The sequence below is a fragment of the Hippocampus bargibanti genome, linkage group LG05 (genome assembly GCF_051943395.1).
Source record: "Hippocampus bargibanti isolate YZ-2025 linkage group LG05, ASM5194339v1, whole genome shotgun sequence".
Lineage (NCBI taxonomy): Eukaryota > Metazoa > Chordata > Actinopteri > Syngnathiformes > Syngnathidae > Hippocampus > Hippocampus bargibanti.
In genome coordinates, this window is record NC_142738.1 from 707167 (window position 1) to 731367 (window position 24201).

General features: G+C 40.8%; 3 protein-coding genes across 4 annotated transcripts; all 3 read left to right on the plus strand.

Moving 5' to 3' along the window:
* Positions 1-217: 217 nt before the first annotated feature.
* Positions 218-7679, plus strand: snx22 (sorting nexin 22). The gene is made up of 9 exons (XM_088996331.1): positions 218-273; positions 848-893; positions 1037-1107; positions 2724-2807; positions 2888-2992; positions 4066-4160; positions 5303-5335; positions 5629-5696; positions 6286-7679. Exons 3-9 carry the CDS (start codon positions 1039-1041, stop codon positions 6390-6392), a joined length of 561 nt encoding a protein of 186 aa, XP_088852457.1. The 5' UTR covers positions 218-273; positions 848-893; positions 1037-1038; the 3' UTR covers positions 6393-7679.
* A 1307-nt stretch (positions 7680-8986) lies between these two features.
* adpgk (ADP dependent glucokinase) lies at positions 8987-17559 on the plus strand. Of its 2 annotated transcripts, none has more exons than XM_088996735.1 (8): positions 8987-9223; positions 10426-10649; positions 11503-11728; positions 11806-11868; positions 12128-12248; positions 13231-13427; positions 14158-14256; positions 15203-17559. In XM_088996735.1, the coding sequence occupies exons 2-8, from the start codon at positions 10432-10434 to the stop codon at positions 15740-15742; spliced, it is 1464 nt and encodes a 487-aa protein (XP_088852861.1). In that variant the 5' UTR covers positions 8987-9223; positions 10426-10431; the 3' UTR covers positions 15743-17559. The 2 variants fall into 2 exon arrangements, with proteins under 2 accessions (XP_088852861.1, XP_088852862.1); XM_088996736.1 differs by having other exon boundaries at positions 15206-17559.
* A 1048-nt stretch (positions 17560-18607) lies between these two features.
* isg20 (interferon stimulated exonuclease gene) lies at positions 18608-23158 on the plus strand. Its single transcript, XM_088996737.1, has 4 exons — positions 18608-18716; positions 20072-20613; positions 21755-21955; positions 22782-23158. The coding sequence occupies exons 2-4, from the start codon at positions 20179-20181 to the stop codon at positions 22977-22979; spliced, it is 834 nt and encodes a 277-aa protein (XP_088852863.1). The 5' UTR covers positions 18608-18716; positions 20072-20178; the 3' UTR covers positions 22980-23158.
* The last annotated feature ends 1043 nt before the right edge of the window (positions 23159-24201 follow it).

Below are 24201 nucleotides of genomic sequence, written 5' to 3' on the forward strand. Positions count from 1 at the left end.
TTATTATTATGATTATTATAAAAATATGTTTTTTGATCACTGTTTGGATCTATTTTGAGATCTGAGAACAAATTAAAATGCCTTATTTGTGATTGACATTTGTGAAACAGTTGTCAGGTGTTAAAATGTATTCAATGAGAGGACAGTCCAGGAATGTGTTGGCTAACGTGGTTATTCATGGCTGACGGCGTTTCTTTTCACTTGGAATGAGCAGCTGCTCTGTCCACTCATCGCAGATTGCTAGCATGTGAATGCTACCAACAAAATAGAAGGGTGAGTTCTAAATGAATAATGTACATTTTATCATTAGTATTTGTTTTAATTTGTCTGGTTTAATCTTACTTTGGTTTTTAAATGTGTACAAATGTTTTTTTTCTTCGATATATTGCTTGAATAACAAGAAAAACAACAGTTGAACGCTGGTTAGCTACTTTAGAAATGCGGCAGTTAGCAGTTTAGTTGGGTTGCTAGCTAGTTTCCTCCATTGTAGCTATCTATTAGCGACTGTATCCTGTGACTGTAAAGTGACCTTGAGAGTTTTGAAAGATGCTTAGAAATGAAATGGATAATAATAATAATAATAATAATAATAATAATAATAATAATATGTTATGTAATATGTAATATAATATGTTATTATTATTATTATTATTATTCTTATTCTTATTATTATTATTATTATTATTATTATTATTATTATTATTATTACTATTATTATTATTGTTGTTATTATTACTATTGTTATTATTATTATTGTTGTTGCTGTTGTTGTTGTTGTTGTCATTATTGTTATTGTTATTGTCCACTGCACTTTGAATTTCCCGGATGTTCTACGCTGTCCAATTAGCGTGGAGGAGGAGCTTCAAGAGGCGGGACGACTGTTCACGTTGGAGGTAAACGCTGGCCTCCCGGACACATCCGGGTACATCTTCCGAAAAAGTTTAGCCGCAAAAATTTGCTCCGGAAAGTAAAAAAAAAAGTGTTCACACTTTTTAACACACAAAAAAAGCTGTTAACACTTTTGGTGGGACAACAGGAATGGCACTGATACACGTGACCATTCCATCCACGGTGAAGGAAGTGGACGAGATGGGGAAGTCGAAAAAGGTGAGTACAGTACTTTAAACCACTTTTGATGTATTTATTTTGAATATTCTGCATTTTTTATGGGAGAGGATGTTAAGGGTCCGTGTATTTTATCGCCCATTTTGAATATGTTTGCGTCCTGGAGTAAATCCGGAAACGAAAGGTGAACAAGCACTAGTCATGTGTCATTCGCGACCGAGCCGGTCCTTAAAGCCGGATCTCTGAAGTGAACGAAGAGAGCCAGTTTCTAACAAAGAGCCGGAAATGTCCTCTATTCCCCGCCCCCAGTCTTTAGTTAAAGCCGCACGTGATTGGTCGATATCCGTGGTAGAGGAGGGAGGTGGACAAATGTTCTTACATTATGCTGTTATTATTATGATTGAATTATTATATTTTTTTTACTAGTTGGTATGATAGTATTATTAATATGAAAAGCAAATTAGTGACAGCTGATCATCAGAACGGAGTAACCGCAAGGAAAATCTCATTTAGTTAGTGGATATAAATCAAGCCATATTAAAAAAATATATTAGATATAGTGTATTTTTTTACATGAGTAATTTTTTCCCACATAATTATACATGATTTTTGGGAGTTAATTAATTTAAGCAACAAAAAACAAACAAACTGAGGAGCCATTTGGGAGCCAAAAGAGCCGGATCTTTTCAGTAAGCCGAGCCAAAAGAACCGGCTCTCTGAAAAGAGCCGGAATTCCCATCACTAGTAAGCACCTGGTTGCTGGGCTTGGCGAGCTGGTTGGATCATGTTGTGGTGCGTTCATAGAACCTCCGAAAAAATGCCCTCTTCACGATCAAGAGAAAAAAAAGGTCTAGCGCGATGAAAAAAAATATGTTTTAATGGTTTGTGTAACAAATATCAGTGCCTTTCAGACTGTGTTCTTCACTGCGTCTATTAATGAATTTTCAATTAGTGATTGAGTACAAATAATGAACATATAATTCAAGTTACAGTAGGTATTTTGATTAGAACAAATGTGTTCATTAAAATATTTACCAAACTGGGAGACTTTTGCATTACTCAGTACCCAAAAAGTAACTTTAAATTAAAAAAAGGTTTATGAGCCCAATAATAACAATAATAATAATAATAATACATTTCAAAGCTCTCAAGGACACTTTACAGTCACAGGATATTTTTTTCCGCGGGTGAGCAGCGGCAGCCAAACGCGCGGCTCTGAACACACAACCCGGAAGTAACTCAAATACATAAAAAGCTAGCTAGCTAGCCAATCGATAGCCAATAGATACCTAGATAGATAACCAGCCAGCTAGATAGTGGATAGCCAGCTAGCTAGCCAATAGATAGCAAAAATCTGGCAAATGATAATAATAACAATACATTTTATTTATAAGCGCCTTTCAAAATTCTCAAAACTTTGCAATCACAGGATACGTGTTTTCTGTGGGTGAGCAGCGGCAGCCACAGGCGCCAGCGTTCACTCAACCCAGAAGTAACTTAAATCGCGAGAAAGCTAACTAGCTAGCCAATCGATGCAGTTATTATCTGTCCATATGTAAGCAAAACCTTGTTTTTTGTTTCTCATTCTTTCCTGTTCAAAATGTTTGCGTTTTGACTTTGTTTTGAACTGCAAATGCCATGCGTGTCTTTTCATGCAGCTCTTTCGAGTTGAAGTGCTGTTCAATGATAGGAAACATTTTGTGCTGAGGAAAAGCAGCGAATTCCACACGCTGCACAGAAAAGTGAGTTCATGTGACTACTACCCTGTCTCTTCATTCGACGCGCAGTTGTCCAAGTCGTCTCGTCGTACGTGTCATTCCAGCTCAAGAAGATCATCCACATCCCAGATTTCCCGAGTAAACGCAATCCTCACCTCAGGACCAAACCTCTGGAACAGAGAAGACAGGAACTGGAGGATTACATCCAGGTAACGCTGAAAAATACAACACATTATTTCTACGGCTCTCTATTTTTAAAGGACAACCGACACCTCCGGACAAGTTGCGTCCATAATTTGTCAAATCACTTGAAATGACTTCTACTGAGCGCATTTGACAAAGATTCCACCGCGTTTAGCTTCAGTGATACCTTGCCTTACGAACATAATTGTTTCCCAGACAGAGTGTGTTAGGTGAAAAGTGTGTATCCCAAAAATTAATTTCCCATCGGAAACCATTGAAATTAGAATAATCCGCTCCCAGGTCCCCATAAAACATCATTTTCTCCTAAATAAGCCCTACAACTACACAAAATATACCGTATTTTATGGATAATAAATGTGATGTGGTATTGTGATGAAAGAAATAAACTGTACTGTATAATAAAGTCGTTTTATTGACCTTTGTGATGGTCGTTGATGTAGTTGCCTCTTGATGACATCCGAATGAAGTTGCCATGCTTTCTCAGCGATAATACCCTCACTCACATTGTCCCCTGCTAGCTGCTTTTCGTTCATCCAAATCAACAGAAGTTTTTCAACCTCTTCTATTGCCTGAGAATGTTGCTTAGACAACACAGAAACACTCTTAGCCCAACACGTAGCAATGGTGGACTTAGCATACAGGTACTGGGACGCTAAGTCACACAAACGCACACCTTGTTGGTGTTTTTTCGATGATCTCCTTCTTCTGCTTGATTGTAATTTTCATTTGTTTCCTCTTCGTCTTAACGCTAGCCTGTGGTGGGGTCTTTTTCGGTCCCATAATAGCAAAAGTACTCCACTCGATAACAAACCACGTCAGCATTGAAAGAAAGTGGGTGTGGGAAACTAGTCTGCCAGGTACCGTGGCGTTGTGTGCTTTGGTTCGTTTGCCGAAAACTAGTTTGTATGCCAAGAATGTAATGTTTGTAACGCAAAAAGTTCGTAAAATAAAGCGTTCGTAAGCCGAGGTAATCACTGTACAATGATTTGCAAATCTTGTGGAGCCTAAAATGATTGATTGCATCTGATGTTTGTCTTGAGTTGATATGACAATATATTATTTGTGTTATCTTGACCAGGAGATCATCTGTCTCAGTGACGATGTGCCTCAAGAGCTGCTGGACTTCCTCCATGTGAAACATTATCACACGGGCAACAAGATCAGCAGCATGGAGTGAGAATACTTTTGTCACTTACGGGCGACTCGCCCTATTTTCATCCTCAATCGTCCTTCACTGTTTGCCAAACCGCATTTAAAAACGCAAACACATGTTAAAATGCTAAATGATTGATCTGAAGTCATTATTTTTTATTGTATTTATGTTTCAACTAATGGACGATATAATGCAAAGGTTCTTGTTTTGTAAATACAGTGATACGTCGGTTTACGAACCCCCCGGCTTACGAAGTTTTCAGTTTCCGAACGTTAAATTGATGAAAATTTTACCTTGGCATACAAACTATTTTTGGGGATACACACTTAGCACCACAATGAGTGATGTGTAGTTCACGAACGAGCCCGTTCTCCTAACAAGAAAATGGCAGCCGGCGAGTTTTGGTCTTCTATTCCCCGCCCCCAGTCTTCGGTTAAAGCCACGTGATTGGTCAACAACGCAGCAGTGAGGGGTGGCGGGGGTTAAACATGAAAGAGACAGGCAGACGACAGAGAGAGAGACTGAGAAAATGGATAGAAAACAGTGAAAATAGGACTGGTTTCAACTTTTTTGAGGCAGCGTGTAGACTGCAAGGTTAAAATATCCCATCAATCAGGCTCCAAGAACAACCCGCAAAAGCCATCTGTACACTTGATGCAAAAAGCTATCAACCCAGCTAAACAGAACACAATTGATGAGGAACAAGGTAGAAGAAGGCTCCGTTCCTCATCAAGTGTTTCATGCTGATGAAAGCGGCCACTCCATTCCATCAAGCCTTCAACGACCTTCACAAAGGTCAATAAAACCACTTTATTATACAGTACAGTTTATTTCTTTCATTATAATCCCATAGCACATTTATTATACATAAAATACGGTATATTTTGTGTAGTTTTAAGGCTTATTTAGTTGAAAATGATGTTTTATGGGGACCTAGGAACGGATTATTCTCATTTTAATGGTTTCCTATGGGAAATTAATTTTTGGGGTACACACTTTTGGCCTTACACACTGTCTGGGCACCAATTTAGTTCGTAAGCCAAGGTATCACTGTACTCATGTCGTTAGCTTCGCATTAAAAAAAAATACGGCCACAATCCAATGGTTGTTACCGATCGATACGTTTTTCTCATTGATAATGAATGAATTGCTTTGGTTTCAGATCCCTCGATGACCTGGACAATCCGGATTGCAGGTAAAGACGATTGCATTGTATTTTGGACAGCCGCCCTCATTTCAAGCTCATATAACTCCAGACCCATATCATTTAGGAATTAACTCTTTTTTTGGGATGAAAGAAGATAGTGAAAGAATTCTAACGCTGTTTTGAATGTTGATGTAGTCCTTAAACTCAATCTTCTGGAATTCCAGTGACCATGACAAAAACCCTGGCACTGGAGTGGACACGTTTTAGCACAGCATCTGGCAGTGAATGAGTTAAAAAGCTCCTAAACCCCCCCACCCAAAAAATGTGCATGTGTCCTTCAGTTTTCAGCTACCGCATCAGCAAGTGATGGCATTCGACCGGGATCCATATGTGTCCGACCGCATATCAGGTAGGCATCGTTTCTAAATATTTGTACAGTGATACCTTGGTTTACGAACTTAATTGGTTCCAAGACAGAGTGTGTAAGGCCAAAAGTGTGTATACCAAAAAATAAGTTCCCATAGGAAACCATTAAAATGAGAATAATCCGTTCCCAGGTCCCCATCAAACATCATATTCTACTTTCTATTTTTTTTTAAACTACACAAAATATACCTTATTTTATGTATAATGAATATGCTATGGTATTATAATGAAATAAATAAACTGTACTATATAATAAAGTGGTTTTATTGACCTTTGTGATGGTCGTTGATGGCTTGATGGAATGGAGTGGCCGCTTTCATCAGCATGAAACACTTGGTGAGGAACGTCGCCTTCAAATTTCACCATCTTGAGTACATTTAAGTTGCAAGGCGCAGTTCATTGAGTGACGGAAAAATGAGTGACAACGGCAAACTTTAGCTGAAAATGATGACACAAAATAACATTGGGCTTTTGAAACCATTTCTATGAGAACTTTATGCATTATTATTATTATTATTATTATTATTATTATTATTATTATTATTATGCACATTTCTCGATCTGTCTTGCAGGTCTGCCTAATGTTGTCCTTGGGGGAGTCCTTCATGGTTTCTACCGGCGGGACGTCCGTGTCAGCTTTACACAACCCAACAAATCCGACACAAAAGTCCTCAAATGAGTGGAATGAAAATGAAAAGCCCTTGAAATGCATAATAATAATACATTTGATTTATAAGCGCCTTTCAAAACTGTCATGGTCACTTTACAGTCACAGGATCTGTTTTTCTACGGGTGAGCAGCGGCAGACACATGCGCCAGCGTTCACTCAACCCGAAATAACTCAAATAGGTAGAAAGTTAGCTAGCTAGCTAATAGATAACTAATAGATCGCGAGCTGGTTAGATAGTGAATAGTTAGCAAATAGATAGCAAGTGGATAGCCAGCTAGCTAGTTAGATAGCGAATAGATAGCAAATGGATAGCTAGCTAGGTAGCCAGCTAGCTAGTTAGATAGTCAATAGATAGCTAGCTAGGTAGCCAGCTAGCTAGTTAGATAGCGAATAGATAGCTAGCTAGGTAGAAGCTAGCTAGTTAGATAGTGTGTATAGATAGCAAATGGATAGCTAGCTAGGTAGCCCCCGCGCTAGTTAGATAGCGAATAGATAGCAAATAGATAGCTAGCTAGGTAGAAGCTAGCTAGTTAGATAGTGTGTATAGATAGCAAATGGATAGCTAGCTAGGTAGCCCCCGCGCTAGTTAGATAGCGAATAGATAGCAAATAGATAGCTAGCTCGGTATCACGCTAGCTAGTTAAATGGCAAATATATAGCTAGCTAGGTAGCCAGCTAGCTAGTTAGGTCGCGAATAGATAGCAAATAAATAGCTTGGTAGCCAGCTTTTCAAAACTCTCAATTTCATTGATAAGCTTCTTTCAAAACTCTCAAGGTCAACAGTCACTGTTACATATTGAGGGTGAGCAGTGGCAGCCACACACGCCGGCGTTCACGCAACCCGGAAGTAACTCAAATAGATAGCAAGCTAGCTAGCGAATAGATAGCTAATAGCTTCTATGTTGTTCAGGGTGGCTTTTTGAATTGTCGTGTTTCATAAATGGTGTTTGTATAACACAGGATTCTTTTTGTTGATCTTATTTATTGGATATTCTCTTCGAATGACACTTGTTTTGTTTTTGTTTTTTGTCCAAATGCTCACATTTTCTTGAGCGCCTCTTATTTTTTTCTTAATTTTGTTTTGACCTCTTTCAAAGTCTTGAATTTATAATTGTGTCAATGTTAAGGTGGGCTACGCTACTAGCATGCAAGCTAATACTAATATTAACAACATCAACTTGGGTATAATGTAATACAGTATATAATTAGTTTGCTGCTATATACTGTCTATAAAATGTCTTTTTCATGAATGATATTGAGAATATTTTTAATAGATACTATCCCGTTAATAAATTCATGAAGAAACTCAGTCAACCTTGTGGTACTTTTCAAGCTTTCAAGCCAGCGACGAGAAGAAAGGAGCGTCGTCGCAGAGAGCGCCCATGCGTATGTGGAACTGTCGCGGCTTGGAATTGAAGCGGATTTACGTGGGACAGGAGATGTGTTTCGTCAATGGATGCTACAGCTTTGTGTTTGTTTTCAACATTTAGCTTGTAGCAGACGTGCACATTTCAACATGACGTCGCTGATCCACTGGTAAGAAGGACGCTTTGATCCTCTCTTCTTTTATCTAGAACATCTTCATACAACCAAAAGGTAGTAAGTGCTCAAGATTGAATAATAATAATAATACATTTCATTTATCAGCGCCTTTCAAAACTCTCAAGGTCAATTTACAGTCACAGGATAAGTTTTTTTTTCCCCGCGGGTGAGCAGCGGCAGCCATACGCGCCAGAGTTCACTCAACCGGGAATAACTCAAATAGATCAAGTTAGCTAGCTAGCTAATGGATAACTAATAGATAGCTGAATATAATAAAATATGAACATAATGAAATATAAATATAAACGCTCATGACTGTACCATATTTTTTACTTGGTGAATGAACAATGAAAAGGTATAGTTGAACATGCATGCAATGCATCAAGTTGAATTTCAATAAACATTCATTATTTCTATGCACAAATATATATGTTAGGAAACAAAACTGAAGAAAAATGATCTCCACAAACTCGATCTCTGCACACACAATATAACCATTTTACTAAAATGCGAATACTTTCATTCATCAAAACCGAAAATGAAACGCATAAGTTTATAAAACAATTATTTGCACTCGCTGACAACTGCTGTGTTTACTTGCCCTTTCTGCCTAACGGAAATGCGCTGGTCAGGAAGTAAACCAAACTATACAGTACAGTTTATTTCTTTAATGACAATCCAATAGCACATATGTTATACATAAAATAAGGTATATTTTGTGTAGTTTTAAGGCTTATTTGGTGGCAATTTATGTTTTATAGGGACCCGGGAACGGATTTATCTCATTTTTAGGTATCACTGTAGTCAGATTGTTGTCGTCGGTGATGTTGTATGCGGATTATCTGTTCAAATTCTAATACAGTCATGATCGTCTGGGTGAACTATTTCATGGAGTTGTGGCGATGTAAACAATTGATCACCAACAAACTGTTAAACCGCATTCATCGCCATGCGTGTGTTATTATTTTTTTTTTTTGCGTGTTAAATGTTGGATGTTTGTGTTTGTTTTATTTTGAAAAGATGGTTTTCAAACGGTCGCTTTTGCGCATGCGCCAGTCGGCAAGGCGGAAGTGTAGTTTGCTGGCGGCTGTGTGCTGAAGGTGGCGGGCGGCGTCAACCGTCAACCGTCAACCGTTTCCACCTCCATCGCCCATCGCCCCCCGTTCGTTGAATGACGCCGAGCTTCGCCTTCCTTTCCACGGGCATCGTCGAACGAGCTGAGCGCCCTTAATGCGGTTCTCAGGGAAACGACAGCTCGTTCCTCGGCAACACGTTTGAAGGCTGCACTCGGAGCTGTGGTAGGTTCAATGACCGCCCTGTCAGCCATTTCGCGGTTTTTAATGTAGCTCCCGCGGTTTCAATGATTTAAAACTTATAGTTGGAATGATATAAATGGAAACTTTGTCTCTCGATTCTCTAAGCGGCTTTAGCGCTTCTACTTGTTGTCACGCCAATTTCGGGCGAACTTCACTCAAAAAGCGAACGCTGTACATGAGCTAGCATTAGCAAAAGCATAGCACGATACTGCCCGAAAGACTCAGTTCAAGTCGCAGTTTGTTGAGTCGAACGACCCAATTTTTACTTCAAACAACAAAAAAGTTGAAACGTGTTCACGCATGACGTCAGCGATGCCATGAGCAACGCGTGTCATGAAGTAAGTTTGTTTGTTTTTCGAAATACGAGCCGTCGTTTGGACAAAATTCGGCTCTGACTTGCGAGCGTTCATTGACGAAGGACTGTGGTGGCTCGCATATGGTGTAAGCTACTCAACTCAACCTGGAAGTAACTCAGATAGAAAGCTAGATAGCTAATAGACAGCTAATTCGATAACTAAGCAACTCTGCGAGAAAGCTAGCTAGCTAATAGCTAGCTAACATATAGCTAGGTAGGCCTTCACTCAACCCGGAAGTAACTCCGATAGAAAGCTAGCTAGCTAATAGACGGCTAATTCGATAACTAAGTTACTCGGATAGAAAGCTAGCTAGCTAATAGATAGCTAACAGATAGCTAGCTAGTCCGTCAATCAACCCAGAAGTAACTCCGATAGAAAGCTAGCTAGCTAATAGACGGCTAATTCGATAACTAAGTTACTCGGATAGAAAGCTAGCTAGCTAATAGATAGCTAACAGATAGCTAGGTAGGCCTTCACTCAACCTGGAAGTAACTTGGCTACAAAACTAGCTAATAGACAGGTAATTGATAGGCAAGTAACTTGGATAGAAAGCTAGCTAGCTAATAGATAGCTAGCTAGGCCTTCACTCAACGTTTTGTGACGTCATGTAGGGAAAGATGCACGTCTCCTACATGCGAAATGTTGAAAACAAACACAAAGCTGTAGCATCCATTGACGTAAAGATGTTGTCTCACATCTGCTGTCCCACGTCAATCCACTTCAATTCCAAGCTGCGACCGATCCACAACTGCTTCGGCGCTCTGCGCTGACCATCCAAACGCAGACGTTCGCATTGTCTTAATCCCAATAGAATCGATTTGTGTTCAGTGCACCATGTGGAGGAAGGCGTCGGCGGCAGCCCTCCTGGCGCTGGCGGTGGGCTGCTTTTACCACGGTTGCCCCGAGCTACCCGAGCAGCTCCTCCAGTACATCAGCCCGGACTGCCTGCGGTCGTCTCCGGACGGCCAGCGGCGCCTGGAGGAGGTCATTTCCGAAGCTTGGGACTCGCTCATCACGTTACCCACGCGGCAGTGGAGGCGAGTGGCCGTCGGGTAGGTATGACGTCATCGACCACTGGAGCTACTGTGAAATCTTAGCTTACGAACTTAATTGGTTCCCAGAAAGTGTGTGTATGGCGAAAAGTTCGTCTTCCAAACATTTATTTCCCATAAGAAACCATTGAAATGAGAAGAATCGGTTCCCAGGTCCCCATAAAACATCATTTTCTACTTAAAACTACACAAAATATACCTTATTTTATATATAGTAAATGTGCTATTGTATTGTAATTAAAGAAATAAACTGTACTGTACAATAAAGTCGTTTGTTGTTGATACCTCGTTTTACGAACCCCTTGGTTTACGAACTTTTCGGTTTCCGAACGTTAGATCTATGAAAATTGTACCTTGGCATACAAACTATTTTTTGGGATACACACTTAGCGCCACAATGAGTTATGTGTCGTTCACGAACGAGCCCGTTCTCCTAACAAGAAAATGGCAGCCGACTCATTTTTGTCCTCTATTCCCCACCCCCAGTCTTCGGTTAAAGCCGCGTGATTGGTCAAGAATGCAGCAGTAAGGTGGTTAAATATTAAAGAGACAACAGAGAGAGTGAAAAAATGCATAGAAAACAGGGAAATTTGGACTCGTTTAAACTTTGATAGTTCAAAGGCAGAGTGTAAACTGCAAGGTTAAAATATCCAATCAATCAGGCTCCACAAATAACCCGCACAAGCCGTCTGTCCACTTGATTCAAAAAGCTATCAACCCAGCTAAACAGAACACCATTGATGAGGACGTACTCCACTCGATAGCAAACCACTTCTGCACTCAAAGGAGGTGTGGAAATCTAGTCCGCCAGCCACTGTGGCGCAGTTTGAACCCAACCTCTGACCCGATTCAGGGTGAATGCCTGCGTGGACGTGGTGGTGTCGGGGGTGGGCCTTCTGCAGGCGCTGGGCCTGGACCCCGGAGGCGGCCTGGATCACGAGGTGCTACGTTCCAAAGAGGACCTGAGGGAAGCTTTCGTCCACTATATGGAACGCGGGGCGGCCGCCGAGCGCTTCTTTAGTGACAAGGAGGTCTTCCAGAGGATCGCCCGGGCCGCCGCCGAGTATCCCGGCGCCAAGGTGACTCTCGCCCGCCGGGTGTTCTTCTCCTCGCCCCGTCGCTCACACCTGAAAGGTTAATTCTTTCTCTCTTGTAGTTTTACGTTGGAGGCAACGCAGCCCTCATTGGTCAGAAGTTCGCCTCATATCCTGAACTCGTGGTAAGAATTAAGCAACATTTACAATACAATACAATACAATACATATTGATTTATATAGCGCTTTAACAACAGCTAGCTGGAACAAAGTGCTTGTTACCTGTATTTGAGTTATGCGTTTGGCTGCCGCTGCTCACCCGCAGAAAAACTTATCCTGTTACTGTCAAGTGACCTTGAGAGTTTTGAAAGGCGCTGATAAATGAAATGTATTATTATGATTATTGTAACCTTGAAAATCACTTTTTTTTTTTTAACATTGCAGGTTTTATTATGTGGCCCAGTGGGACCTAAACTACACGAGATGCTCGATGAGGAAATCGTTGTTCCGCCGGGTTCTCTGCAGGAGATGGACGAATACCACCTCATCCTGGAGTACAAAGCAGGTTTTTCAACTCATTTTTTTTCTTCTTTCACCATCTTGAGGAATGATCCCTTGTAGGTGCTTTCTCTGCCATCATTTTACCTTGTTCCTCATCCATTGCGTTTTGTTTAGCTGGGTTGATAGCTTTTTGCATCAAGTATCCAGATGGCTTGTGCGGGTTATTTGTGGCGCCTGATTGATGGGATATTTTAACCTTGCAGTCTACACTCTGCCTTTATTTTTTTGAAAGTTTGTTTATACAGTAAATGCAGTCAAGTGGAATTCTACACGGCCTGGTTGAAATGTCGAGTTTTGATTTTTAAAAATGAGCCCAAGATAAATCGGACTTGATGCTAAAAAGGCAAAAAAAAACTACCTAGCTAGCTAGTTAGCTAGCTAGTTAGACAGCTAATAGATAGCAAATAGATAGCTAGCTAGGTAGCCAGCAACGGTGACCCTGTTCAACCGGGAATAACTCAAATTGTGAGGATATAATCTTGGCATAATAACCACACGGCGAAACAGTGGCTGGCAGACTAGTTTTCGGCGGATGAACACCAAACCATAGGTACAGTTATACTGTCATAAAAATCGCTAATATTAAATATAAAATGATAAAAATGACACGAAAAGTTATAAGATTTATAAATGGACTGTAAACAGTTTGCTATATAATAGTATTCAATAGAAAACGTTGCTTAGAAACAACAGATTGACATCGTGTACTATCTCGTCGTGTAAACGTCACTTGGGCCATTTTGAATGGATTTCGACTTACAACCGTTTTGTGGGAACGGAACCCGGTCGTAACTCGGATGTTTCCTGTAAATGCAATCAGTTTGAAAACGCACCATTCATTGGGGGTGCACCTTATACACCGTAAAATACGATAGCTTCAGTTTACGGGTGAGCTAAAGTCAATTCCAAATGAAGAGCCGGTGTACCCCAGGGATCAGTTTCGAGGGCTTTTTCATTGAATGCCACATTGGATTTTCTGCCTCCAGGCGAGCAGTGGGGTTCGACGCGGGCGCCCCAAGCTAACCGCTTCATCTTTTCGCACGACGTGTCCAACGGCGAGATGAGTTCGCTGGAGACGTTCGTGGCCAGCCTGGAGGAGTTCCAGCCCGATTTGGTGGTCCTGTCCGGGCTGCACATGATGGAGGGCCAAGGACGGCAGCTGTGGGAGGAGCGGCTCAAACAAGTACAAATAAAAGGATTTATTCTGTTTTTCAGCATTTTTATTTATTTAATAAAAGACATTTTTCTGGAGGAACATATTTCTACTGTTCTTCAAAAATGTAATATATATTTTTTTATTTTAAAAATAGTTTTTTTTGCTACTTGTGTTGAGCACCCCAAATCATCTGCACATTTTGAATCTTTATCTTTATTTGTATGGACAACCACAACATAATTTTTCGACTTCCTTCTCTACAGCTGATTTTTTTTCTTTCGGATTTTTACATCTTTGAATGTCCCGTGAATCAAATCAACATAAGGAGATCCAGCAAGAGCTGTTTTAAAATATAGCTAGCTTTCTATCTATTTGAGTTACTTCCGGGTTGAGTGAACGCTGGCACGTGTGGCTGCCGCTGCTCACCCACAGAAAAATGTATCCTGTGACTGTAAAGTGACCTTGAGAGTTAGAGCTAACTAGGGAGCAAGCTAGCTAGCTCCCTTTCAACTCAGCTAGCTGGGTAATCCCTTCCATCCCAGGTGTCAAAGTCAAGGCCCGGGGGCCAAATCTGGCCCGCCACCTCATTTTCTTCGGCCCGCAACAGCAAATCAAACTTGTGAAATTTCACGACGCTTGCTAAAGTCCGAACCAAAATTGTCCCATGTAAACCACAAGAACAGTCATTATTTTTGACTTCAGATTTGAAAAGGCTAAAAAAAATGACATGTAAATGACGGTGTCCACTTCTTGGCAGGCGGTGGCAGCCATATCTGATATCCGTGAGGACATCCCCATCCACTTGGAGCTGGCGAGCATGACGGACAAAGACTACATGAACAGCATCATGCAGGAGGTACATGTTTTTAACTCATTCACTGCCAGACCATGTGCTAAAAATGTGTCCGCGAGAGTGCCAGGGTTTTTGTCATTGTCACTTGAATTCCAGGACCCGCAGAAGATTGACTTTTATGATGTCCATAAAACATCCATGTTGTGTTTTTATTTGTCCACAAGTGCTGCACGTATGGGTGCCAATTGACTAAGTGGATAGCACTGTGTCACCTTTTTTCTACCAGTAGAGGGAGCGCATTCATTTTTAAGCTCAGAGCTTGGGTTTGTGAAATCTGACCAGTTGACTATCCACATGATCCTTTTTGTCATTATTATTATTATGTATTCTTTTATTTTTATATTTATGTATTTATTCTATGATTGTTATATGTATGGATTTATTATATTATTATTATTATTATTATTATACTATTATTTTTGTTTTATGATTTATTTTTATGATTATTATTTATTATTATTATATTTATGTATTTATTCTATTATTATTAGTTATTATATTTATGTATTTATTTCATTATTATATTGATGTATTTATTCTATTATTAATATTATTATTATATTTTTTTGTTTTATGATTTATTTTTATGATTATTATTTATCATTATATTATGTATTTATTCTATTATTTATTTTATTATTATTATCATATTTATGTATTTATTCTATTATTTATTATTATTTTTTTAATGTATTTTTTATTATTATTATTATATATTTTATTTATTATTATTATTATCATTATTATTATTATAATATGTATGTATTTATTCTATTCTTATTCTTATTCTGATTCTTATTATTATTATTATTATTAATGAACAATTGTTAATAATATAGGCAAACGATTCATTTGGGTGTTTTGTCTGTGGGTGTGATGGGCATTGCGTAGGCTGGCCGCGTGCCGGCGAGTTCCTCGCGTTGACCGACTTGCGGCGTCTCCCCGTTAGCAGGTCATGCCCAGGGTCAACTCCATCGGGCTGAACGAGCAGGAGCTGCTGTTCCTGTCGCAGGCGGGCGGCGGCCCCCACGCCCACCTGGCGGCGCGCGAGGGCGTCCCCGACGCCGGGCGAGTCAGCGACATCCTCCTGTGGATCCTGGAGCGCCGCGGCCGCCTGACCCGGGTCCACTTCCACACGCTGGCCTACCACCTGCTGGCCACGGTGGACGGCCACTGGGCCAATCAGGCGGCGGCGGTCATGGCGGGGGCCCGCGCGGCCGGCGGCCGGGCCTGCGGCGCCCCCGCCCTCGACCCCGCCCAGGTGGAGCTGAAGGCGCCGCTGCGCTTTCGCACGTCGGACTCGGAGCCGCGGCCGGAAGTCGCCCTGGACCCGGCGCGCCCGTTTGCGGCCTGGCGGCGGGGCAACGTCACCTTCCACGTGACGCCCGTGCTGGTGTGCAAGCGCCCGCTTCGGACCGTCGGCCTCGGCGACGCCATTTCGGCCGAGGGGCTCATTTACTCGCAGTTCCGCAACCGGGGGGGCTTCTGAGCGCCCGATACTTTGAAAATCCTGCCGCAGAAGGGCGGGTAGGGGGCAAGCGGCAACCTCTTTTATTTTGAAGGGAATCCCGGCATTCGACTCCGAGATATCAAAGTATGCCGTGCCTTGGATTGCAAAAGCTTTGGGACAGATCCGGCCGGTCATTTTCCACAGAAAGTGGAGCTGGTTTTTTTTTTTTTTTTGGAAATGGGGCAGACATTTTCTGCTTCTGCCTTTGCGGGCCTGATTTGGCCCCCGGGCCTTGACTTTGACACCTGTGCGTTCAAGTGACATCCAAAATATCTATACATTCTCATTGAATTTACACATCCGGCCTCGTGTAAGTCAAAATAGTTGGATGAAATCCAATTGTTTTATAATCATAATAATACGTATTAATAATACATTTCATTTATAAGCGCCTTTCAAAACTCTCAAGGTCACTTTACAGTAACGGGACAAATTTTTCTGTGGGTGAGCACCGGCAGCCACACGCTGCCAGCGTTCACTCAACCCCGAATTAACTCAAAGAGATAGAAAGCTAGCTCGCTAATTGTGAGCTAATAGCTAGCGCGATAGCTAGCCAGCTCGGTTGCAAATAGAGAACTAGCTAGCTAAGAGAGCTAGCTCGATAGCCAGCTAGCTATCTAATTGATAGCTAATAGCTAGTGGGTATTCTAATCGTAGTTTTATTTTTTTCATCCTGAAATGTTTTCCCTTCAACTCTTTTGATAAGTTTTCTACGGTGGGGGCAACCTTGGTTGTTTTCAGTTTCTGATTCATTCCCGCTTAATTCCCATTTCAACATTTCCAACTTTCAACCATTTGGATTCCATAAACACTTGCTTTTATTTTGAAGGTGCAAAAAAACGCAAACAAGATACGTATTCAGACCGTCCAAAGTGACATTTCAACTCTTCCTGCTCCAGATTGTTCGTTTTCAAATTAAAAGTAGACGAATATCGGGCTGTATTTTAAGGTATTGGATACTCGATGAGGCTGATATTAAAGTATATCAAAAGTACTACTCGAGTATCTATTCTATTCCATTGGATATTCAAAGAGGGAAATTGTATACTGGCCTCGATCTGGGTAGACAAAAAAAGACGTGGTATTGAGCATCCCTCTTCTTCTTTCGTGTAATCTGGTCGTCAATTTAACAGTTTAATTCAACTAAAAGTAAAACTACTCACCTAGTGATCTTTTGAAGACTGAATATCGCGTGAAGTAGAAAATATCCATTTGTGGTTCTGGTGGTCACACGTTTCATTTTTACCGTCACTGTGTTAAAAAAGTAAACCAGGACTTCATCTTTTTTTAGGGGGGGGGGGTGATCCTTTCAGTCCAAACAGTTCGACTTTGGAAATTGTGCTGTATTTTTGCTTGAACAAAGCAGAAAAAATAGATCGAAAATGTTTCTTTTTGTGCTCAATTACCTCAACTGGCCAGTGAAGTTACTGGAACCTGTGACGTCATGATGCAAAGCTAACGTGGCATTTTCGTTGTTCAAACTCATCGAACTGCAATTGGGCCCACAAAGATGAATCGAACTTTCTCTTTCCTCCCGAGCAAGTAAAATCTAGTCAGTTATTTGTCTCCTGTCCTTGAAATGAAATTAAGCTGTATGAAATGTTTATTTTTGTTCTACTCTAACTGTGATAGAAAAAAATGAGACGAGTTCATAAGGATGTGAAGAAACAATATTCCGGTGTATACATTTTTATTTTTTTAATCGAGGTGGGTAACAATTTGGTTTTCTGAAGGCCGTACTAAACATATAAAATGATGTCTAGAATATAACGATCAAATAAATGGTTATCATTACATCCACGCGGTTGTCGTTTGAATGGTTGAAGTAGGTAGGCTACAGTGAGCTCTATTCCACCGCGATTGTTTCTGTCCAGTGAACCGAGCGCACTCTGTACTTGCAGTCGTATATCATTGCATATTTGTGAAGTGCGTAATCATTTTTCGTGGGATTTTCCTAGATATGCACTATATGATGACGTATTACACGTTTCCCTCCATGCTGGTTCTTGAAATTTCCCAACACCACGACGAGAAACGGGGAAAACGGATTGAAGTTGACGCTCTTTTTGCTAACACTGCAGTTTATAAAGGTGGGTAAGTTGTGTTTTTATAATTCATAGAAGTGGTAAAATATATATTTCTCTTCATAACTGCTAAATTTCAAGCAAAATGAATCATTAGCATATATATTTCTAGAGCTCGCAATTGTCTTTCATAGTATTCAGTGACAGCCATTTTGGATTTCCTGCCTGCATTCGATCGTTGATATTTAATAATTTATATTTGAAATATTTTCTTGTTTTTCCTGTTCTTGTTTTGAATTTCAAAAGTTTTCCAGTGGTACCTTACTCGTTAAGATCTGCCAAAAATTAAGAAAGTCACGATAGTTTAAACTGTAATAAAGAACTCTGTCACAGATTTTCATTGTTTTAACTGTGATTACAGGCAGAAAATCCCCTCATATTTCCAAAATTAAAAATTCCGTTATTTCCTTATTTGTCATGGAACAATATGGTATGAGAAAATGTGATGAATTATTATTGAAAAATGTTGTCACATCCCCAGAAATTATCCAAAAGGTGGTGCGTTTTAGGGTAACACAAGAAGAAAAGACCAGTTCTCCGTGAAAATTACATTACAGGATTAATATCAAAAATATATATACGTAATTACATTATATATTTTTTTGTATGTGACGAATTGATATTTCAGTCGCAGACGTCGCCACTCCAGACCAGTAGGTGGCGCGCCGAACTCTGTTGTGAGCACTTCCTCTTTAAGCAGCTACGAGGAAGTCAACTAATTCAGATTTCCGTATCTGACATTGCCACCCCGGTTCGATAGGTGGCGCACAAAACAAAAGTCGTGAGTACTTCGTCTTTAGGGGCTACGAGGAAGTCAACTAGCCAGTAGTCCAGGCTCGATCTCAACAGTCCACGTGCAACGACTGGAGGTACTTTTCACCAAATTAATTTATTTACCATCATATTTATAAACCCGCGTTATTATTTTAATCATCATCCAGTCGTACATGACGAGTTTGCTACGGTGTCATAATCGTTTCATAACGAGAAAACGTCTCAATATGTCCTGCTGTCTGGAGTGTCTCGTGCTGTCTGGCTAGCTTAAAAACCGGTGGCCTGACGTCACATGAATCATATTTTCTATTGTTTTGAATGTAGGATAAAACTATTATTTTTACCGAACTATTTAAATGAGTTTATGTATTGATCCATGTATATCGGCATGCATTCAAGAAAGTAAGTATTTGTGAAAAACGATTTAAAATGACGCTCAAGCATATCAAGATGGCGGTCTACGACGTCACGTATAAAAATAAACAAAACAGGTCACAAAGGCGTCAGATATTTGTATTATATTTTTTAATGCTGTTGCTAATAATAATATGTTTGATTTCTAAGCGCCTTTCAAAACTCTCAAGGTCACTTTACAGTCACAGGATCAGTTTTTCTGTGGGTGAGCAGCGGCAGCCACACGCGCCAGCGTTCACTCAACCCGGAAGTGACTAAAATAGATTGAAAGTTAGCTAGCTAGCTAATAGATAACTAATAGCTAGCTAAATAATAATAAATCCGCATACCATCACAAGAGCGTCCTCTCCAAAACCACTGCATAAAAGGCTCTTCAAAATAATAGCAGCGCAATAATAATAATAGTAACAAAAAGATTTCTAAACACCTTTCAAAACTCTCAAGGTCACTTTACAGTCACAGGACAAGTTTTTCTGCGGGTGAGCAGCGGCAGCCACAGACGCCAGCGTTCACTCAACCCGGAAATAACTCAAATAGATAGAAAGCTAGCTAATACATAGCTAATACAGTACATAGCTAGCTTGCAAAACACCTTGCAAAAAAATAATATGCGATGGTTGCACTGCAGTGTTGTCCATAAACAGCCATTCTTCAATGTATTGATTTATCGGTTTCTTTTAACATATCTAAAATACCCAAAACACAATTTGGCCATCAACACAGTGTTTTCAGACGAAAAAAAAGTACCCAAAATGCATTGTGTGTCGCTTTCTCGGTCTGGAGCGTTCCTTCCGTGATGTCATGTCAGGAATTGTCATCAACTCGAAAACAGGACTTCCTGAATATTCAGCGCGAGTGTTAAAAGGTCAAATACAGCTGTATGCTAAAAAGCTATATGCGCTGGAATCTTTGTCAAATGCGCTCAGTAGAAGTCATTTGAAGCCATTTTACAAATGATGGACGCAACTTGTCCGGAGGTGTCGGTTGTCCTTTAATTCTAAGTGAAAATGTCTTTTTTTTTATGTGTTCCTCACAGAATAGCATGGCAGCAGCGCAGATACTTTGCTTAGCAGGCGATGACGTGATTGCGGCGAAGGAATAAGGCGGCGTCACGCCTTTCCGTTACTGTGCAAAAAAGGTGCCATGGAGTGTGCAAGCAAAAAACGCGGGCGGCGTCGGCGGGCGAAGAGGAAAAGAACAGACAGCCTTAGCCATGAACTGCTTATAAAGTCCAAAAGGAATAAAGAGGTTCCAAAGAAAGATTTGACGGTGAGGGACTCGTGGGAGGTGGACAGCGGCTTCTCGGAGGGCAGCCCGCCGACCAGCGGCAGGACTTCTCCGTGCTGCCGCTCTTCCGCCGTCACGGTGGTGGCGCTGGACTGCGAGATGGTGGGCACCGGACCGGGCGGGCGCCGCAACGAGCTGGCCCGCTGCAGCGTCCTGGATTACCACGGCAACGTCCTCTACGACAAGTACGTCCTGCCGTGTCATCCCGTCAGCGACTACAGGACGCCGTGGAGCGGCATCCGACCGCATCACCTGATCGGCGCCACGCCTTTCCACCAGGCCAGACAGGAGGTGAGGCGCACACACTTTTCTCGCCTCTTATTTGGACGTCAATATGTTGCTTTATTTTGAAGGAGCGTTAAATTCTCACTGTGATACGATGTGCACGAGTCCAAAGTGCGGCCCGGGGGCCAAATGTGGCCCGTGGTCAATTTTTTTAGCTGACCCGCAGCCTCCTGTCATAAAATCCATAACGTCTGGCGAAGATGGCGATTTTCAATAAAAAAATAATGAGCTGGCGATTTTCCCCAAAAAATATTTACATTTTTTAAAAAGGTGATTTTCAATCCAAAAATTCTGAATTGGCAATTTAAAAAACATTTTCTGAAATTGCGATTTGCAATTTAAAAAAAAAAATGTAAATGGTGATTTAAAAAAATTACATTTTCTAAAATGGCAACCAAAATCTGTAACGTCTGTCCCGCATGTGGAATGAATATGTTGGGTAGTAGCGCTGTTAGCTACGTGTGCTAAGTGCTGCCATCATGAGGCTCAATTAGGAACAGCAAATTAGTAGAGGAGCAATTGACTCAATTGCCCCCCCCAATTTTCTAAAATGGATATTTTCATTTTTTTAAACAATTCTAAAAATGGCGATCTCCCCCCCCCCCCAAAGCCCCCCAAAAATATAAAATGGCAATTTACATTTTTTTTAATTAGAAACTGGCGATTTTCAAAAAATATACAGTAAAGTCTGGTTATATCGATATGGGATATATCGATAGTCCCGGTTATATCGATACTATTTCTATGCACGCACGGAGAAAATTACATGCAAACAGGGTCGGATATATCGATAGTCCCGGTTATATCGATATTTTTTCGGACTCCCTTGAATATCGATATAACGAGACTTTACTGTATTTACATTTTCTAAAATGTCCATTTTCAATTAAAAAAATACTGAACTCCATTGCATCAACGACCGTTTTGGTTTATTTTTTATTTTTGTATTTTGTTATTATATTTTAGTATTATTATTTTTTTTATTATATTTTATTATTATTATTTTGATGTATTTATTTATTTAATGTAAAGAATGTCCACCGAGGTTCCCCTCCCCACATTTCGGACAACCCTGCTGTAGATACAGCCCCCCCCCCCAAATAAATGTTAAATTTCAATCAAATGTTGTTTTCACCTCTCCGTGTAGATTTTTGACATTGTGGAGGGCAAAGTGGTGGTGGGCCACTCGCTGTATAACGACTTCCGCGTGCTACACGTCCGCATCCCCCGTGACAAGATCCGCGACACGGGAGGATCCCGCCTCCTGTCGCGACTGGCCGGCTTCCCCCGCCACCGCCGCGTCTCCCTGAAGATCTTGGCCGCCACGCTCCTCAACAGACGCATCCAGGTAAGCTTGGACGGTCATACCTGGACTTAGCTTTATTCGCCTTGCGAGAATATCATCTTGGCATACAAACTATTTTTTGGGAAACACACAGAGCGCCACAATGAGTGATGTGTTGTTCGCGAACGAGCCGGTTCTTGGAGCTCCTAACAGGAAGCTGAAAAACATAAATAACACGCTGGTGAATCGTTGTGTGTCGCAGCCAATTGCGGTAACACGCATAAAGAAGGTGTAAGTCGACACAAATTCCCAGCGGACAAATCAGCCCATTTCCAACAGAGCTTGTGCGCCATTTTCTGTCTGCTACATTGGAGACCAGATGGCTCCAATTGATACGGAAGGACTTCTTGAATCGATTGCAAACATGTATGCTTTCCTCTTCACAACTAATTAAATCATATTCATAACTGGATGAGGAAAAAGAAAGCATTTTCTCCCAATCTGAAGCCATTGTTTGGATTCTGGAGCAAGGCAGTTTGTCAAGAAGTATCCTGGCGTGACGTCACAAACAAGGGGGCGGGACTTTGCATTTGACTAAAAATATCAGCCTGCGTGTTTTGGCTATTTTAGATGCTATAAAACGTTTTTCTGATGTCAGTTAGGAAACAAAAAAATGGTGTCGCTTGTCCTTGAAAGCTTATTTAGTTGAAAATGATGTTTTATGGCGACCTGGGAACGGATTATTCTCATTTTAATGGTTTCTTATAGGAAATGAATGTTTGGAATACACACTTTTTGCCCAACACACACTTTCTGGGAACCAATTAAGTTCGTAAGCCAAGGTATCACTGTATTTCGAGGTGCTTAAAAAAAAAACGAATGATTGCAGGTGGGGAGGAAGGGCCACTGCTCGGTGGAAGACGCCCTAGCGGCGTTGGACCTCTACAAGATGGTGGCGTGCGAGTGGGAGAGGGAGAGGGAGCTGCAGAGGCTGCTGACGGACCGCCGCACGGCGGCGCGATACATGCGGGACGAGTACTGGCCCAACAACGACGACGACGAAAACTCAGAGGCAAACGCTTCCTAATTTATTCTTGAAACGTTCCCGCTTGTACGGAAGATTTTTAGCTCTGAAATCATGTGATAAACACGACAAATGTGGTGAAAAGGCGTTGAGGAAATTAGCCGTGATCTTCCCGTTTGCGTTCGACTCGGCTGGGAATTAGGCTGAACGTTGCTCTTTCAAAATAAAAGGTTACTACTCAAGTCGGTTTTTTTTTGGTTTGTTTTGTGTAGTGAACGGACACTGATTTTGGTGGGAATTTTCATAGCTGGAAAGTGCAAATGGCAATTTCTGGCACTAAAACGGGAACTGAGTGAATTTGAAGCATTTAAAGCATTTAAAATATAATTTATTATTATTATTTATTTATTTTTATTCTTATTCTTTTTCATCTTCTTCTTCCTATTATTATTATAATTATTCTTATTTATTCTTCTTATTATATTATTATTTATTCTTCTTTTACTTCTTCTTTTTCTTCTATAATAATAATAAGGTATATTTTGTGTAGTTAATAAGGATTATTTAGTATGTAAAATATGTTTTATGGGGACCTGGGAACGGATTATTCTCATTTTAATGGTTTACTATGGGAAATTAATTTTTGGGATACACACTCTGGGAGCCAATTAAGTTCGTAAGCCAATGTATCACTGTAGATCATTTGTGCTTTTATTTCTTTATTACAAAAACAATATTAAAGGGAGGCGTGCAAGAATGCGGTCCGATTGTTGTAGCTGTGTCGAATGTTGCGGCCCCTCTGTGGGGGTGGGGGGGGGTGGAGGATGTCAGGGTGGGCCGTTGAGCCAAAACACAGAGGCGCCATTGTTGGGCCAATCCGCATAACTTTGCTCTTCAAATCGCTTTCTTTTTGCAGCAGATTTAGCCGATTACCCGTGGACATGGCGGCGGGGAGGGAAAAACGTGTGCCTACGGGGGTCTTAAAGGTTGGGGGGGGGGGGGGGCAACTACAGAAAAGTCACCTGTGAGAAAAATCTGACCATCTTTACTAGACGATCTCTTGATAGCTAGCTGGCTATCTAGCTAGCTATATATATTTGCTATCTATAAGCTTGCTAGAAAGCTAGCTGTTAGTTTTCCTTTAGCTGGATAGCTAGCGAGCAATTATTGGTTATCTATTAGCTAGCTAATAGATTAGAATAGCTAAAATAGAATCTAGCTCGCTATATATTTGCTATCTATAAAATAGCTAGCTGTTAGTTGTCCTTTAGCTAGCTAACTATCT